General features: G+C 44.0%; 1 protein-coding gene across 1 annotated transcript in view; it reads right to left on the reverse strand.

Moving 5' to 3' along the window:
• Positions 1–2,383: 2,383 nt before the first annotated feature.
• The window catches only part of LOC307137104 (pyroglutamylated RF-amide peptide receptor), a gene marked incomplete at both ends in the record, with an annotated part of 28,674 nt that continues 11,325 nt past the window's right edge, over positions 2,384–19,732 (reverse strand). The window contains 4 exons of the mRNA XM_079834583.1: positions 2,384–2,551; positions 3,818–4,326; positions 10,113–10,210; positions 11,677–11,909. Coding sequence (XP_079690709.1) covers positions 2,384–2,551; positions 3,818–4,326; positions 10,113–10,210; positions 11,677–11,909 — 1,008 coding nt within the window. The remainder of the gene's footprint in view (positions 2,552–3,817; positions 4,327–10,112; positions 10,211–11,676; positions 11,910–19,732) is intronic.

Raw genomic sequence — 19,732 nt, forward strand, 5'->3', positions numbered from 1 at the left:
TTGCATGGACCTGTTGATATAAAAATTGCTTTGTCTTTCGATTTTGTTTTAATTTTGGAGCTCTCAAGCATGGTTCAATAAATTACAACTTTTATAAATTAAAAATAAAAACATATAAATGTTAATAAATACCTCAGGCATAATTTTACAAGTGTCTATTTTAGAAAATGAGAATAATTTAACATTGTGTTTAGAATTTTTTACATTTGTCTTCAGACAAAATACACAACCTATGTAAAAAATTACAAAAAAAAACTGCTGGCCTTTTCTTGCAAGGAAATAAACCATCTTTGAAGATAATGTTTGTCTCGATTTAGTGATATCATTTTATTTGCCACAACAATATATATATATACACACACACACACACACACACGATCAGGCATAACATTATGACCACTTTCCTAATATTGTGTTGGTCCCCCTTTTGCTGCCAAAACAGTCCTGAACCGTTGCAGCATGGACTCCATTAGACCCCTGAAGGTGTGCTGTGGTATCTGGCACCAAGATGTTAGCAGCATATCCTTTAAGTCCTGTAAGTTGCAAGGTGGGGCCTCCATGAATCGGACTTGTTTGTTCAGCACATCCCACAGATGCTCGATTTGAGATCTGGGGAATTTGGAGGCCAAGTCAACACCTCAAACTCGTTGTTGTGCTCCTCAAACCATTCCTGAACCATTTTTGCTTTGTGACAGGGCGCATTATCCTGCTGAAAGAGTCCATAGCCACCAAGGAATACTGTTTCCATGAAAGGGTGTACATAGTCTTAGGTAGGTGGTATGTATATATATTAAGCAGCAAGTGAAATGTTCACTTGCTGCTTAATATATCCCGCTCATTAACAGGTGCCGTGATGAGGAGATAATCAGTGTTATTCACTTCACCGGTCATAATGTTATGCATGATCGGTGTATATATATATATTTCAGTTAGTGCATAAAAATTCCTTAATTTCTAGATAAGTTTGTAATTCCTGTTTCATTTGTATTTTAAACAATTGTATTATTATCATTTAGTATTTTGTAGCCTTCTAATAAATAATAAAGACTTTACTTTATCTAACAACATGGAGCTTAGTGCCATATAGTGTTTCATAAAAGAGAATGCCATGCAGAGACCTTAACTCTCTATGGTACTATTTTAGTTTATTTTTGATAATGAATGCACCTATCTCAGGGGAGAAGAACTCAAATACTAATCAATGAAAGTGCAAAAAAGTGGTCACATGACCCACAGGGGTCCATTTTGTGTCCTGTTTCAGCACATGTGGCTCCATATTTTCTACAATGAAAAGTGCATCTTTCACTAATTTGCATCCAGTTAATCACCCACGACACTGGTAAGTAAAGAAGTATTTTCAAGAACTTTACATTATATATCATCAAATATTTCGAGGACATTTGTGTTGAAAAAACTGTGTTGCCTCGAGGCAACATTGTACCATAATAGAATCGTATAAGGCCATACCAGGTATACTAGTTTGGAATACAAATATATTATATTTGTGAGTAATAAGAGTTAGAATCATCTAAACATATTTTTTGCATGATTTTGTAATGCACTTATATGATTAGTAATCCACATACTGTGATCTGCACATTTTCTACGGCACTAAAAAAAGGTATAAAACAACTGCCAGTTGATGAGGATGAGGTGTCATACTGTGACGAGGAAGATGAGGTCATAGTGACAATCCGGCAGGGAGAGAGTGAGCTGGATATGATAACTTGATAATATGATGGTTTGGTAATCATTGTGTTCCACGATGGTACAATGTTGCCTGAGAGCAACAGATAGATATGAAATGTTACTTTTTAGTAAGTATGACATTTGTAATACATTAAAAACTGTCTGGTTAAAGAAATGTATGTTTTCAATAAATATATTTCTTTTTTTCTACATGAAAATGTAAAATAACTCAATTTAGCCATTATGGTACAATGTTGCCTTGAAGTAACACATTTTTAAAAAAATATAATAATTAAAAATAATGAAAATGTTTGTTGATGTTGTTATAGTGTCCAATTTAACACCACAATTTTTTTTCTCATTGATATCAATACTTTTAATATGAAACAAATCAAAATAAAAGCCAATGTTTACAAAGTCAATGAATGTAATATAATCAAAGATATACAGTGATTAAATCATCTAGGCTTCTTTTATGTGTATCACTATAGAACAATATACAAATGGACATCTTTTAAAATATGATCTTTTAATAAAATAATGAATAAAATCTTTAAATCATCTTGACGCTCCGATGAGCTGAGGTAACGTTACCAGGGTGCCAAACCTGTGTGTTTTCTGCCAGGCAATCTATCTATATCCAAGTTGTCTAAAATTGAAAAACATTGCCCCTAGCAAACTCTACAACTGCATGTTATAAATCCACATGGTTAGGCTTTATTGAGGGTGCGGCGTCCACACTCAGCTGGGCACCTACAACCGGCTCTGCAGGCTCCTGCTGCTCTAATAACTTCCAGTAGATTTTAGGCCCATCCATGGAGACAGAAACCACATTCCCTGAGGCAAGAGGCTGCACACACTCCTAGATATGAGACATAAAAGCACAGAAAAATAAGCATCATCTGACATTAAAATACATTCTACAAATAATCCAATTCAGATTGAAAATAATTACCATTGGAAAATCAAGGAAAAGTGCACACACATACACACACACAAAATCTTCTCAGAGTCAAAACAAAACGAATGAGGTACTGTAACTGGTCTTGTGCATATGAGGTCTTCAAAAGCAGCTCAATATGTTTCAATGGTGGCTCGCTTCCATCTTTATCATGCAGATATTCAAGGTGCAAGGTGATCTGTGAAATGCTAGTCTCACGTAGCCAGACCTTCAGACTGACGGCAGAAGGTCTGGAATTTTTTTACAGCTTTCATTGGTTGAAGACGATGGTTGAGGACGTTTGACTGACGTGTAACGCAACCAATCACAGTTCACTTTGTTCCGCGTCATGTTTAGGGGCGTGAAAATGTAAAGTTGATGTCCCTGCAACGGCGTGCATCTATAAATGATTAATTCAAGAACGTTGTGCAAAGTTTTGCAACAATTGAGTCGTAAACTTACACATACTTTTGAAAATCCAGCGTTTGGTTTACCCTGGTAAGCGTTCATTGTCACAGTTCTAAACATGACAGCATTCTTCTTCCAAGAGGGAGTTTGGCATCACGGCATTCGTTTCCAGACGGACCCTTAAAGAACGCAACACACACGTCTCGCAGACATCCTGTAGAATTCAGATGACAACTTAGAAACTCCTTAAGTGTTTCCAGAAAAGTGTGGATCTACTAAGATTCTTGCTCTGTCTGCACAGAGTATGATGTCGTGTGTGATGTCTGCGTGAACAGGCTGCACAGTGGTATGCAAACACATGTTGACTGATATGGAACACATGCTATAATTTCATTCGGACTGAATACTATGATTGAACTATCCTTTTATGGTCCTAGGCCTTCCACAGACGATAAATAAAAATACATTTAGGCCGCTTAACATAGTGATTGCTATCAGGATATGAGGAGACTTTCAACCAGCATAACAAAAAATGTTTCTGTAGAGAATAACCTATTGCACCTTTAAATGAGCTCCAAAAGTAAAAACATCCTTTAAAAGTCTGAAAACTGTGACCTGCAGGTTGTTGAATCCACATCAATAGATGTGGGAGAAATTTTGAAAGTAAAAAAAAACACAAAAAACAGTGACTATAGTTGTGAATTTGAGATGGTTTAAAGCTCTTGAAGGACTCTTGCCGCCTTCTAAGTCCTCAAGTCAGCGAGTTTCAGGTATCATTACAATCTCATTCTGTTGATATTCACTCTCCCAGGCCAGCATCCCTGTGAGAGGCTGGTCAGAACTAGACGTACTGTCTGTGTGTGGAGGATCAATAACACTAAGTATCATGGTACTGGAGGTCTTTTTGGATCTGATGGCAGTAAGAAGAGTCATGTGGGGAAACATGTTAGATGTAGGTCTTTCTGGTCCAGCTTCCCATGCTGGTTTACTCCAAGACCTGGTTCCTCTCTGTCTGGATGTTGTCTCCAGGCCCTGTCTGGGTTCGACTGACTCCACTGCTGATATGCCCACTCGTTTGTGTCTCCTCCAGGACCAACAGGAACACGGGCTACAGCAGCAACCTCTTCTTTCGGAGCTCCATCCTCGGGTGAGCAGAGCCAGCAGGTCCCTCTTGAAGGTGGTGTTGAGGGCGGCATAAACCAGCGGGTTACACACTGAGTTGCTGAATCCCAGGATCTGAACCACGCTGACCAGGAGAAACTCAGAGTCAAGATCAAGGTCCAGCTGACCTGTGTTTGTGAACAGACATGCAAGGTAAGTTATAAAAGTGTAAACAAATTGTCCCACAAATCAAGAAAACAAATTTCATAAAATATTTTTATTTAATAAAATATGGACTTTTAGCTTTTATTTAAACTTTATACTTGAGAACTGTTTTTAGACTGCTGTCATGAGTGTGAGCATGACTGTCAAAGACACCACTATGGAAAAGCAGCACAGTCTAATGAAAAAAAAAAAAGGTCTGTGTGAACAGCCCCTAAATTGTTAGTTGCGAGTGTTCTATTACAGTGTTGACTGTTCAGACCCGATCACACCAAAAGCAATCACTATAAAGATAACTATATTAGTGTTCACTAGCCTGACAAGCCAGACCCACATCAAGATGTTGGGTCTGGGAACACACCATTGGCAGAGTTCAATCCAAGGGGCGGGATAAACAGTTGTCTTTCAAATTTCCTCTGCACGCAATAGGATAGCACTACAACCAACCAGAGCAACGAAGAAGGTGAAGCGGAGCTAGTTGATAGATTAAACTTTCGCCGTATCCGGTCGGCAAAACTCAGAACACATCTTCCTTTCTTAAGAATGACTTCAGTGCCGTTCTTTGTTCTTTTCTCAAAGAAAAGCTTAAATCCAAGCCTTCCAGAGTCGCGGCCAAAGCCGATTCGAAAGACCGCTGTTCGCCAGCTTCTTTGTTTACAAGTAGCACAAGGAAACGCTGCAACTCTGACGTTATTATGTCAAGCCCGCCCTCCGACTCTATACACGATGTGATTGGCCTGACTAGATTTTGGTTTTTCCAGCTCGCAAGCCAACGGAGAGTTGCTAGACAACCCTGGCTGCAAATTAGATTTGCTGCTGCTAGGGTGCGTCTAGATTTCTAGGCTAAGCGTTCACACCAGCGCACAATAAAGTTCTGTTTATTATAAGCACACATCACAGATATGTCTTCTGACGCTTTAAATGGCCACTTGTTTAAGTAGGGTTGATTCTGATTGGCTGTCAATGTTTTTTATTGTTTATCAGTTGTGAAATAAAAATTGTTCTAAAAGTGATTCCAACGTTATCCTTTCCTCTGTGTCGTTATCGTTATAGTTGGTGTGGATTTTCCTATTTTCATAGAATTAGAACTATTATTTAAGGGATTCAATCAGTGATTACGTTTATGAATTATGATTCATCACTCACTCATAAAGACAATCACATGCTACCACCTACTGGCTTAACAAAATAACTCATGTAAAGACTGAAAGTGTGTTTGGAACGCTGCTCGACCAATCAATGAATATCAATCGTATCATATCATATCATGATAAAAAAAATAATAATACAAAAATAATTTTTAGTTTTACAGTTAAATGAGATTTCCCATGCGGATTCATATCTGAGTTTTAGTTAAACATATATCAATGAATAGCTTTTTAAAAGAAAAGGAATTAACATGTCTGTCATGGTCAGATTAGATGAACAGCACACTGTTTGTAGAAAATGCGACTGGTGATGCAAACATGTTAGTGTCACGTGTTCTTTTTTACAGTATTGTTTCCTTTAAACCTTCATTTTCACAAAGGAGAGACTCCACACAATGTCTCAGACATTTTACTGGAAATGAAAGAAGGGATGCTTTTGTTGCAGAAACGTGTGAACCATGGAAAGAACCATGTTGTGCACATGACAATGGAGTGGACAGAATGGTAAGGATAATGGTAAATATTATAAACCAGACAAGGACGTTTATGTGTATAAAAAGATTAAAACTAGCCTTGAGGGTGCAATGAATTCAGATGGAAAACTGTACTGAAAAATAGGAAGAGAAACAGCCTCGCTCTGAATAGCCCCTGAATAGCTCCTATAGGTCAGACCCGCTGGGTCAGAGATGTAGAAAGCAGAAATGTTCAGGTCATTTCAGGTCCATTTATCAAAAGAAAAATGTGTGTGACCCCAGAATAAATGTTCTACACTTGCTTATAAAGTAATTTTTTGGTATAAATTACATTTTTAAACATAAATTACATTTTTAAACATAAATTACATTTTCGCTGCTAGAGGTCGCTTATTCAAAACAAAGGTGTAGCTTGATGACGCCTTGATTTCGCAGAGCTTTTATTATGCCGCAGATGACTGATTCCACTTCTTCTGCTCATGCGTATGTGTGGTAACGCAGCGCTGTTTTATCATATTAGATACATTTGAGTGTGTTGAAAGTTATGTTATAATGCTACTCTGTGCGTTCGCTCTGCGGCTACTATGAGACACTTGTTGCACACTGCAGTAAGCTAGATCGATATTACTTTGGGGACGCTCCCTAAGCGTAGCATGTCAGAAGTATGATTAAAACTATTCCAATCCTCATTGGTGTTGCGTCATGACGTAACATGCGACGGAATGTAACAAAGTTCGTAGTTATGGGAAGAAGGAGGCGGGAACCGGCAAAAGTTTAACAAACTTTCATAAACAAAACACAAACTGAAAGGTGCATGCCCTCTGGAAATCGACGTGGTAATCCTGCCGTCCAGTATGCTTTGGATCAGCGAACGCGCGCTGCTCTGTCCGCCTCACAAACTTATGGCCAGGCAGCGATTATGTCCTCACACCGGAAATCGTTTTCGACCTCTCCCTGCCGGTCAGCCGCATCAGGGGGTCAAGAACGATACTCTAAGAACACCCGAGGTCAGCCACTAGAGGCTGATTCCCTTAGTAGATTTCTTCCTGGCAGGGCATGGCCTGTCGAATGTATCTCAATGGGTCCTGCAGGCTGTAGAAAAGGGGTACAGACTGCAGTTCGGTCAGTGTACCCCAGAGTTCAGTGGGGTGGTTTGGACTGCAGTGGTCCCATTGAAGGCTCGGGTAATGGAACAAGAGGTTCACTCACTGCTGGTAAAGGAGGCCTCCGCCAGACAGGGAGTCCGCGTTCTACAGCCAGTACTTTATAGTTCCCAAGAAGGATGGAGGGCTGTGTCCCATTTTAGATCTAAGGCACTTGAATCGTTCTCTGAGGAGATTCAGTTTCAAAATTCTCACCATTCTTATTATCGTGAGTCAGATCAGGTCCGAGGACAGGTTTGTCAAGATAGATCTAAATTTTTCGGGTGCTTCCATTCGGCCTAGCTCTCTCCCCTCGCACGTTCACCAAATGCATGGATGTAGCTCTGGCTCCACTAAGACTCCAGGGCATCCATGTACTGAACTACATCGACGACTGGCTCATATTGGCACAGTCGTGAGAAATGGCAGTTTGGCATCGAGATGTCATCCTTGGACACATTCAAAAATTGGGGTTGAGACTCAACACAAAAAAGAGAGTGTTGACGCCTTCCCAGAAAACCACGTTCCTGGGAGTAGTATGGGACTCTACGTTGATGTGTGCACAAATGTCTCCCACGTGTATCGAATCCATATGGGTGATGGTCTCCAAAATAAAGGTAGGCCACAACATCACTGTAAAGCAGTTTCAAAGACTGCTGGGGCTCATGGCAGCTGTGTCCAACATACCTTTTGGCCTTCTGCACTTGAGGACCCTACAGTGGTGGTTGAAAGCCACAGGTGGTTTGGGGTTTTTCCCCCGAAGGGGAATCCATTTCATATGATCAAAGTCACACGCACATGCCTTCGGGATATAGCCATATGGAAGAAACCTTGGTTTTTGTCTCAAGGACCAGTGTTGGGAGCGTAATGTCGCAGAGAAATTGTTTTGACAGACGCATCTCTCATGGGTTGGGGCACGGTCATGGACGGCCGCTTTTTTGAGAGGTCTGTGGCAGGCCCAGCATGCCTCTTGGCACATAAATTGTCTGGTAATGCTGGTGGTCTTCAAGGCTCTGAGGAGCTTTCTACCAGATCACAAGGGTCACCATGTCCTAATACGTACAGACAATACGTCGGTGGTCGCCTATCTGAATTGTCATGGGGTACTGACGTCGCGCCCTCTATGCAAATTGCCGCATCAGATCCTCCTGTGGTCTCAGGGGAAATTGTCGTTTCTCAGAGCAATGTATTTCCCAGGCGACCAGAATCAGGGAGCAGACGTCCTGTCGAGGCAGGGGCTGAGGCCCGGGGAATGGAGACTTCACCCAGAGGTGGTGGAGTCGATATGCGAGAGTTTCGGCCCAGTGGAAGTGGATCTATTTGTGTCTCGAGACACGTCCCACTGTCCACTGTGGTTTTCTCTCACGCATCCAGCCCCACTGGGGTTGGATGCCATGGTGCAGACGTGGCCGAGGCTGTGTCTGTATGCATTTCCCCGATCGCTCTGCCGTTGAGAAGTAGTCAGTCTACTGCTAGTAGCCCCGTACTGGCCGGCCCAAGTATGGTTCACATCATGGATGGACATCATAGCACTCTTAGCAGGTCCTCCATGGCAAATTCCTCTGAGGAGGGATCTGCTGTCTCAGGCGGGAGGCACAATCACCCCTGGCCAGAGTTGTAGAAGCTGTGGGTCTGGCCCCTGAGGGGGGAGCAGTACCTAGAGGCTGGCATGTCAGCTGGAGTGGTGGAGTTCCAGAGCTCCTTCCACGAGGAGATTGTATGGCCTAAAATGGAAAGTGTTTTCCAATTGGTGTAGAGAGCGTGAATTAGACCCAGTTAACTGCCCAGTGGCTTCAGTGCAGGGTGCACGAATGCTCTCATCCTAAATTGTGCCTAAAATAGCTTCACACTAGGACAGGGATGTTTCGTTGTAGCGTAGTGGGTATTCGTTCCCCAAAGTGTCGTTAACGACGCAGTGCGAGTTCCATCGAAAGGGAACGTCTCGGGTTACGTCTGTAACCCTTATTCCCTGAGAAGGGAACGAGACACTGCATCACGTTGCCACGCCTCTTCATGCCTGGGAGCGGCTTGTTTCATTGCTAAAGCTAACTCGGTTGTGTGCCGGAATCCCTTTGTAGCTTCCAGTTATGTCGTTACATGTTACGTCATGACGCAACACCAATCAGGATTGGAATAGATTCATTCATACTTCAGACGCGCTACGCTTAAAGAGCGTCCCCAAAGTGTTGTTAACAACGCAGTGTCCCGTTCCCTTCTCAGGGAACAAGGGTTACAGACATACCCCGAGATGTTTTCTGTCGATGAATGTATCCAAACAGTCACTCACCTGTCTAATAAAACACATAATATATTAAAGCGTCTTTGGTGTTTCCATGGTTTCTACTAAATAAAACGAGGGTATGATGTCATTGATAGGCGTTGCATGGTCTGTGTCCTGGTTAAAATTGCTTATTTCTCTGGATTTAAACATTCTTGGAAACATTGGGATAATGTAAGTACACAAGTCAACAAAATATATAACATTGTTCTAGTGGTTTTAGTTTTTTATTTTTTATTCCAAAAATACAACGTACATATTGTGCCTTTAAGGACCTTTATTAGGCTAATTATTCATTTACTCATTTTAGTAAGCTTCTACTTCTACTTTTTGTGTAATATGAAGCTGCTTTGTTGTCGGATGTTTGTACGTGTAAAGATAACAATCTGTGTATTGAGTCTATAGTAGCTACTACATCAACTCACACTAGTTGCCATATGTGATAAGTGTGAGACAACGGATAGAAAAAATAAAAATTGCATGCCAATGGTTCACACAGGAATGATATGTTGACCTCTGATGAAGGAAGAGGAGGAGAGAATCTGAAGTGAGAATGTTTTCTATAGTCTCACAGGAAAAAACAGAAGCTGGCTGACAGACAAAAGTGTAAAAGGATGGGGGTTTTTTTTTCATTACCTGTGAGGGGAAGAAAAAAACAGGGAGATTGACAACAGTAAGCAGGAGGAAAAGGCACAAAAAAATGTGTGTTACCATAGTCAAGCAGGAGGGAGACCAGATGGAAAGGTGCCCAGCAGACAGCAAAGAGCAGCACCACAGTAGCCATCATTCTTACTGCACGCTTCTTCCTCCTGAGAATGAAAGGCATTTCTATTGCTACAGACATGTCAATAACAGGACAATACAGGGGTGTCCATCAAACAGCATTTCATTTGTACCAGTCTACCAAGATCCTCTGATCCATGCGCAATCTAGACGCTATGCAATACTTGACATGAAAACATCTGCTTAATGGACCTCTCAAAAGCAACGTATAATTAAATGGATAAACATAAAGCGTTTATTGTTGTTTACTGGTAAAATCATCAGGTTATGATTGCATGGGTATCCATGCTGCACTATTAGCCCGGGGTTCTTTAACCTTTTCCAGGATCCTTGGATAATAGAGATGGAGCAAAGACGCAAAGATGTGTTGCGTATTAATGTATTAACATACTTTGCAATGATTACATTGCAAAACCTTAAAAATAATTATTGAAAGGATAGTTCATCACTACAAAAGGATAGTTCATACAAACATTTATGACTTTTTTGCCATGTATATTTTTAGGCCCTGTCCCAAAAGGCACTCTTCATATGCACTTTTGATCTTGTATACTTCATTGTATTAAAAAAAAAATGTATTCCAATGAACTCAATTTTAAGGCAACCAGGTAACTTACTTTTTTTTTATTAATCTCTTTTAGTTTTTGTAAATAACGTTTTTGCTGCTAATAGATCCGTTCACTTTGCACATATTTTATTCTGTGGAGCATAACTGAAAATATTTTGTGAAATGTCTTTTTGGTCCATGTAATGGAAGTCAATCATTGGTATGGTTTAGTAACTAAAATATCGGTAAAACTTTACAATACGGGTGTGCTAATATGATATAAAACAGATAATCATGAGTTGATGTATGACTCATGAAGAACTAAACCGTTTATTAATTATTACTGCATCGGCAACTAATGAAGATTCTATATGATTAATAGATTAAGTAATCATTAAATTGTTATAAGTTAAATGTGTCGTATTGTATTAATTCCATAATAACATATTATATTGACTAATAGTGTAAATTAATATGTTATTTACCACAATGTGTCGAAGCAATGCATTTCAACTTTCAGTTATCTGCTTTAATTAATCATTAGCTAACGATTTGCAAAGGTATCATTAGCCTATGACTTTACTTGTTGAGGCACATGACTATTAACTAATTCAAAATTCATTCAAAAGCCATAACCACAATGACATATTACTTTTTATTAGTTTACAAGTTAATAGCTTATTACAGACTTTCAGTCTGTGTGTTTCTTAGCAGCATTAGCCTGATTTTGGCCCCAAATAACTGGTCAAGTTTGTTCTTAAACGTAAGATATCCTATATTAAACTTTTGAAAAGCATTTTCGTTTAACTGTATAAACCAGTGGATCACAACCTTTTTCTCAGCGCTGAGATCGTCCCTTTTTGATCAGGCGTTGGGTTGCCAAAATGAGCCAAATCGGGTTGTTTTTAACCCAGCATTTTTTAGAGTGCTCTTTTGAAGACTAACCTCGTAATTTTGTTGATTTCAGATCCCGGGAGTGTTTGAAACATGACATCATGTACTTTGTGTTTGCCCCAGAGCTCTCGCATGATCTTCCAGTACAGGATGGCCATGGTCGCCATGGGGACCAGAAACACCAGCACGGACAGGCAGGTAGTGTAGGCTCTCCTCTGCCGCTGGCTTGGCCATACTTCCAAACAACAGGTGTAGTGGACATCGAACAGGAAGTCATATTTCACCTGGATAGTTAAACATGAAGAGGAAATTTCATTCTCCTATTATCTTTACTGTTTCTAAAAAAAGCTTGACAAATGGAGGGCTAGAGGCAGCTAATAATTTCTTTTCAATCTAATTAATTTTTTTAGCAAATAATATTGTATAATGCTGCTCATACACTCTAAAAAAAAAGTCTCGTAATCATAAGGGAACCTTTTTTAGTGCTATATAGCACCAATTTTGGTGCTTCAGTGGTTCTTCAGAGGTGCTATATAGCACCTTAGTCAAAGAACCGGTGAAGAACCTCTGAAGAACCACTGAAGCACCAAAAATGGTGCTATATAGTACTAAAAAAGGTTCCCCTATGATTACGAGCCAAGAACTATTTTTGGTGCCATATAGAACCTTTTTTTTTTTAGTGTAATATCTTTATAATTAATCATATTCCAAGGTTCTGATTCAATGACTGACAGGCATTTCTAATGGGCAAAGAGAGCGTTTTATCCTTCTCATGAAGTTTATCTGCTGCCTTAAACAGCATGACATCAATGATCATTTGATTGGAGTGATTTATGCATGACGTCTTTGAAGAAAAAAAGAGCTTATAGAGAATGTGAAAGCTGCCCATGCGACGACAATAAACATAGGGCAAAAAACACAAACGTGATTGTTGTTATCTCAGTGAAAACATAATGGACATCGCATTTGAAGTCCCCGATGGTTTCTTCTAGCACAGCCAGCATCTAATTGGATCCTAACAGTGTTGATGCATCTGTTATTTCTGGCATTTCATGACTGCTGCTGTGCATGAGAATTACTGAGTCAAATAATTAAGTCAAGTCACCTTTATTTATATAGCACTTTTTACAATAATGATTGTTAAAAGCAGCTTCACAGTGTTAAACAGGAAAATATCAAGATACAAAATCAAGATACACCGATAAGGCATAACATTATGACCTAATATTGTGTTGGTGTCACTTTTGCTGCCAAAACAGCCCTGACCCATCGAGGCATGGACTCCACTAGACCCCTGAAGGTGTGCTGTGGTATCTGGCACCAAGATGTTAGCAGCAGATCTTTTAAGTCCTGTAAGTTGCAAGGTTGGGCCTCCATGGATCGGACTTGTTTGTTTAGCAGCACATCCCGCAGATGCTCGATTGGATTGAGATCTGGGGAATTTGGATGCCAAGTCAACACCTCAGACTCGTTGTTGTGCTCCTCAAACCATTCCTGAACCATTTTTGCTTTGTGGCAGGGCGTATTATCCTGCTGAAAGAGGCCACAGCCACCAAGGAATACCGTTTCCATGAAAGGGTGTACATGGTCTGCAATATTGCTTAGGTAGATGGTACGTGTCAAAGTAGCATCCACATGGATGGCAGGACCCAAGGTTTCCCAGCAAAACATTGCCCTAAGCATCTCAATGCCTCCACCGGCTTGCCTTCTTTCCATAGTGAATCCTGGTGCCATCACTGCCATGTGTTCCCTTTCAAAAGCTACACTCAATGCTGCATGAAGTTTATGCATATGGAATGTGTCTTATCACGACTCGCTGTGAAAAGTGTATTTAAACACGTCAATGAAATTGACCTGGAGGTATTATACTGCCCTACAAAGGCTAAGTGCAGTAACTACGCAAACACTGAAACTGAGAAAAATGGCTTTAACGTTTTTACACCAGCCAGTCAAACATTTTGTGGGTAGTTTAGTGGTAATGCATTCATGTATTGCCTTCTTAGGAAGACATTTTTTATAGATAAAAACCATGAGCACCGATGTGATCTTTGACCCCCAAAATGCAGATACTGCACTCTGCCTTTGGATGACCTTAAACAACTAAAACACTATTGCAAAGGCAAAGTGCAGTATCTACAAACTAAATGTGTTCATCCAACTTTTTTTCATGCTTCTTAATACATGTTTATAGTAATAATAAACTTTATATAATACAGAATTTTCATTTCCGGTTGAACTATCCCTTTAATATGGCCATACATCATTTCCTAGAATTAGAGGTTAGAGAGTAAGTTAACTTACATATTTCTTCTCCCTTTAGCCTAACTTCTAAGCTATTCTCAAACATGTACATTTCCTGTTTATGCTATCTACACCCTTAAAGCTATAATTAATAATTAAAATAAAATTATTATGTATTCTTAGGAAGCCTATCTGTGAAATCCAAAAAACTGATTGGCACTTTTCTTTTGTATATTAAGTAGCCTACGAAATTAGTGCGTGAAAATAGAGTACTTTCAGTACATTATGCAAGTGTACTTTTTCATCTAGTGTGCTTGCTGTTGGCCCGGCTGCACTGCGCTCGTCTGGTTGTCCGGTTGTCACCTGCTGACTGGCGCCGCTAACTTTTAGAGTAACTTTGTCTAACAAGATAACTGTGGCGGAGGGGGCGTGGTTTTGCGAGGTCTGTAACGGGAGAGAGAGAGCAGAGCCGAGCGGTTGGTAAGTGGGTTAAGTGCAAATGAGTAACACCTGTCTCTGATTGCAGTAATTGGCTGGAGAGACTGCTTATAAGCTGCAGCAGAGAGAGAGATGGGAGAGAGAGACCTGGACTGGGACTGTGCACGCGTGTCTGAGGAGCCTGTCGAGAGAAAGCAGTATCTGAGAGAAAAGTTTTGAGTCAACGATTGTTAAGTGTGTTGAGTCCACGCCCACGTGCGTGTTTTGTGTTATAGCAGTTCTGAGTAATAAAAGACACAGTCCCAGTCACGCCGACCCCGTCTTCTTCCTTCCTCCACCACACAAAGATACACTACACTGGTGCCGAAACCCGGGATAGGAAGAAGAGTGCCGCCGCGATGCAGACCCCGCCAAAGACGCCGCTTGCGGACCTGGTACAATCGCTTGCCGGTCTTCATCAACAGACCCACGAGGACCTGCTGGCCGTGAGGGCGGAGCAGGACCGGCGCTTAGAGGCCCTCATCCGGGCCCAGCATGAAGACCGCGAGCTGTTCCGGAGCTGGATGGTCCGGGAGGCTCCGGCCACCCCCCGTGTAACACAGAATCGGCCGCTACCATTAGCCTCTCGAAGATGGGCCTGGAGGATGATCCGGAGGCGTTCCTCGACCTCTTCGAGAGGTCCACCGAGTCCCGGGGGTGGCCCAGGTCGGACTGGCCAATGCGGCTCCTGCCGCTCTTGTCTGGGGAGGCGCAGGCAGCCGCCCACCAACTGCCAGTCCAGAACATCCTGGACTACGAAGACCTGCAGCGCGCCATCTTGCAGCGGGTCGGCCGGAGACCGGAACAACATCGGCAGCGGTTCCGGACCCTGACCCTCGATGACTCTGGCCGGCCCTTCGTCTTCGCACACCAGCTCCGGGACTCGTGCCGCAAGTGGCTGATGGCCGGCGGAAGCGACGTCGAGGGAGCCATCGACAGGGTGGTACTGGAACAGTTCGTCGCGCGGCTTCCCCAGAAGACCGCGCAGTGGGTCCAGTGCCACCGCCTGACGTTGCTGACCCAGTCCATCCAGTTGGCGGAGGACCACATGGTGGCGTGCACCGGGGTCGGCGAGCCCCTGCCATCGGCTTCTCTCTCTCTCTCTCTCTCTCGCCCTCCTGCTGTTTCTTCCCCTTCTCTCCCCAAACCTGTCCCCCTTCCCAGGTCGCGGGCCGGAATGCTGCCGAGACCGGCACAGAGGTGGAGTTCGGGGTTTCCGCCCGACGTTACGGCGGCTCCCAGACCGGCGCCCCGGGGAGGGGGAGCGACGACTGACCAGTTTACCTCATCTTCACTGGCACTCTCTCCACGCCAATTACAGGACCCACTGCCAGCCACTAGAGCGGCGGGGAAACCTGGGCCGGCTTGCTGGCGCTGTGGGGACCCCGGCCATTTCATCGATCGGTGTCCGGTGATGGAGGTGGGGACACTGATCCGGGTCCCCGACGCGCCGCAAGCCGCCCCCGATCAAGCTGGCCTGTACCAGATACCTGTACGTATCGAGGGGGGTACTTATCAGGCTTTGGTGGATTCGGGTTGTAACCAGACCTCCATCCATCAAAGCCTGATTCGGTCTAAGGTGTTGGATAACCGCCGCATGGTAAAGGTGAGGTGTGTGCACGGGGAAGTGGTGAACTATCCGTTGTTGCCCGTGGATATTCAATTTCGGGGACAAACGCATAGTGTGGAGGTGGCAGTTAACCCGGACCTCCGGCATCCGCTAATTTTGGGGACCAATTGGCCAGCATTTAATAAATTGTTGGGGCATTTGTGTGCGGATGCTTCTTGGGGAAAACGTGTAAAGGGGAAAGAGACGGTTGCTCAGTCGGGAGAGGTGGATTCGGGACCTCCGGGGAGCGGTCTGGAGATGCCCATTCTCACAGACCGCGATGACTTTCCCCTGGAACAGTCCCGGGATGAGTCGCTGAAAAACGCGTTTAATCAGGTCCGTTCCATCGACGGCCACCTTCTCAAGCCTAACCAGCCGCTCTCTTATCCCTATTTTTGTATTTTAAAGGATAGGTTGTATCGGGTGACCCAAGACGCCCAGTCAAAGCAGGATACAACCCAGTTATTAGTACCTAAAAGCCGCCGGGAAATGCTTTTCCAGGCGGCTCATTGTAATCCTATGGCCGGGCATTTAGGACAAACGGCTACACTCAACCGTCTAATGGCCCGTTTCTTCTGGCCGGGCATTCACGAGAATGTACGCAGATGGTGTGCGTCTTGTCGTGAATGTCAGTTGGTGAATCCACCGGCCACCCCAAAAGCACCATTGTGCCCACTCCCGCTAGTGCAGGTCCCCTTCGAGAGAATTGGTATGGACCTCATCGGGCCATTAGAGCGGTCAGCACGCGGGCATCGCTTTGCATTAGTTATGGTAGACTATGCAACGCGATACCCGGAAGCAGTCCCGCTCCGCACTATTTCGGCGAAAAGTGTTGCGAGCGCACTGTTTTCATTAATCTCCCGGGTGGGAATCCCGAAAGAGATTCTCACCGATCAAGGCACGGCGTTCATGTCACGAACGATTCGCGAACTTTACGAGTTGTTGGGCATTAAATCGGTTTGCACAAGCGTCTATCACCCACAAACAGATGGCTTGGTGGAACGGTTTAATCGCACATTGAAATCCATGATTCGTAAGTTCGTTCACGAGGACGCCAAAAATTGGGATAAATGGCTAGAACCTCTGATGTTTGCTGTTCGCGAGGTCCCGCAAGCCTCCACGGGGTTTTCCCCCTTCGAGCTTCTCTATGGGCGCCAGCCCCGGGGAGTGCTGGATGTCCTTAGGGAGGCTTGGGAGGAGGGACCTTCAGCGAGTAAAAATGAAATTCAGTATGTCCTGGACCTGAGAACAAAACTCCACACTTTGGGGCGGCTGTCAATGGAGAATTTGGTACAGGCTCAGGACAAACAGAGACAGCTATACAACAGAGGCGCTAGGCTTCGTCAATTCACTCCGGGAGATAAGGTACTTGTATTACTCCCTACGTCGAGCTCGAAATTACTCGCAAAGTGGCAAGGACCCTTTGAGGTCACACGGCGAGTTAGCGATCTCAACTATGAGGTGATTCGATCAGATAGGGACGGGGCACGTCAAATTTACCACCTCAACCTGAGGCGGAGTCAGTGATGCTTGCGACGGTGGTGAGCGGAGAGGATGATCTCGGGCCGGAGGCGGTTCAAAAACCTCAATCTCTCGCTCTGGCCCCGGGGGGAGACCACCTCTCGCCCTCGCAGCTCACTGACGTAAAACATTTACAAGCGGAGTTCGCTGACGTGTTCTTGCCCCTACCTGGTCGCACCGATCTCATCCAGCACCACGTTGAGACTGAGCCGGCCGTACCGCTTGCCTGAACATAAGAAAAAAGTGGTTCAGGAAGAATTAGAGGCTATGCTTGACATGGGTGTGATAGAAGAATCCAACAGTGACTGGGCGAGCCCGATTGTTTTAGTGCCTAAACCTGACGGCTCGGTCCGTTTCTGTGTGGATTATCGCAAGGTGAACGCGGTGTCGAAATTTGATGCTTATCCAATGCCAAGGATTGACTAATTGCTTGATCGGCTAGGGACTGCTCGTTTTTATTCGACGCTGGACTTGACTAAGGGTTATTGGCAGATCCCCTTGTCTCCAATGACCAAAGAAAAGACCGCTTTCACCATGCCGTTTGGATTACACCAATTCGTCACCCTTCCTTTCGGCCTGTTCGGACCTTCCAGCGTCTGATGGACAGAATTCTCCGGCCGCATGCTGCATATGCCGCTGCCTATCTGGATGATATCATCATCTACAGTGCAGACTGGCAGCGTCATATGCAGCACTTGCGAGCTGTCCTGAAGTCGCTGAGAAGGGCGGGGCTTACCGCCAACCCGAAGAAGTGTGCAATTGGGCGGGTGGAAGTAAAGTATCTGGGCTTCCACTTGGGTCATGGTCAGGTGCGTCCCCAAATTGACAAGACCGCAGCTGTTGCGGCCTGTCCGAGACCCAAGACCAAAAAGGAGGTTAGACAGTTCCTGGGGCTAGCGGGATATTACAGGAGGTTTGTACCTAATTATTCGGACCTCGCTAGCCCGCTGACTGATCTAACTAAAAAAGAGGTACCAGATACGGTTCAGTGGACGGAGCGGTGCCAGCAGGCTTTTACTCAGATAAAGGCTGCTCTGTGTGGTGGACCGCTCTTGCAGGCTCCTAACTTTTCTCTCCCTTTTCTTCTACAGACTGACGCCTCGGACAGAGGGTTGGGCGCAGTCCTGTCCCAGGAGGTGGAGGGTGAGGAGCGGCCGGTGCTGTGCATCAGTCGCAAGCTCTCTAAGAGAGAGACGATGTACGGCACCATTGAGAAGGAGTGTTTGGCCATCAGGTGGGCCGTTCTCACCCTTCGCTATTACCTCCTGGGGAGGGAGTTCACCCTCTGTTCGGACCACGCCCCCTTGCAGTGGCTCCACCGCATGAAGGATACCAACGCGCGGATCACCCGTTGGTATCTAACTTTACAGCCATTTAAGTTCAAGGTGGTCCACAGGCCGGGTGCTCAGATGGCTGTGGCTGACTTCCTCTCCAGGGTGGGGGTGGGGGGGGGGGGGGGTTTGCGAGGTCTGTAACGGGAGAGAGAGAGCAGAGCCGAGCGGTTGGTAAGTGGGTTAAGTGCAAATGAGTAACACCTGTCTCTGCAGTAATTGGCTGGAGAGACTGCTTATAAGCTGCAGCAGAGAGAGAGATGGGAGAGAGAGACCTGGACTGGGACTGTGCACGTGTGTCTGAGGAGCCTGTCGAGAGAAAGCAGTATCTGAGAGAAGTTTTGAGTCAACTATTGTTGAGTGTGTTGAGTCCACGCCCACGTGCGTGTTTTGTGTTATAGCAGTTCTGAGTAATAAAAGACACAGTCCCAGTCACGCCGACCCCGTCTTCTTCCTTCCTCCACCACACAAAGATACACTACATTAGTCAAAATTTGCTAGCGGCTGGCTAGTCAATGTTAACTAAATATAAAGCTGTCAGTTGCCTTACTATGAGTTATTATTTTGCTATCTTCCTTACCAGTCTTTGAATATTTGCGTTTTAACGCGAGTTCAAACATCATATGGCTGCGGGATTGTTTCTGTGTGTTACGATCGGGGCAAACCGCATAAGTTACAATCCCCATTGTGACAAGGCTGAAACCGCAGTATCTGCTGTGTCAAGAATGGGGAAACAAAGCTAGAACGCAGTAACATCACTTACTGCGGTTTGCCTTGGTATTGGCTTGGATTTTGTAGTTACTGCAATTTTGACACGCTCGTTTCTCTAAAACTGGACAAAATTGAACCAGCAAACTTTGTCACAAGACAGAACAGATGTCACAAAGCCTATTTCAAGTCTTAACTCAATTTTGACCAAATCTGTAGT

This window comes from Gobio gobio (genome assembly GCF_949357685.1).
Source record: "Gobio gobio genome assembly, chromosome: 14".
Taxonomy (NCBI): domain Eukaryota; kingdom Metazoa; phylum Chordata; class Actinopteri; order Cypriniformes; family Gobionidae; genus Gobio; species Gobio gobio.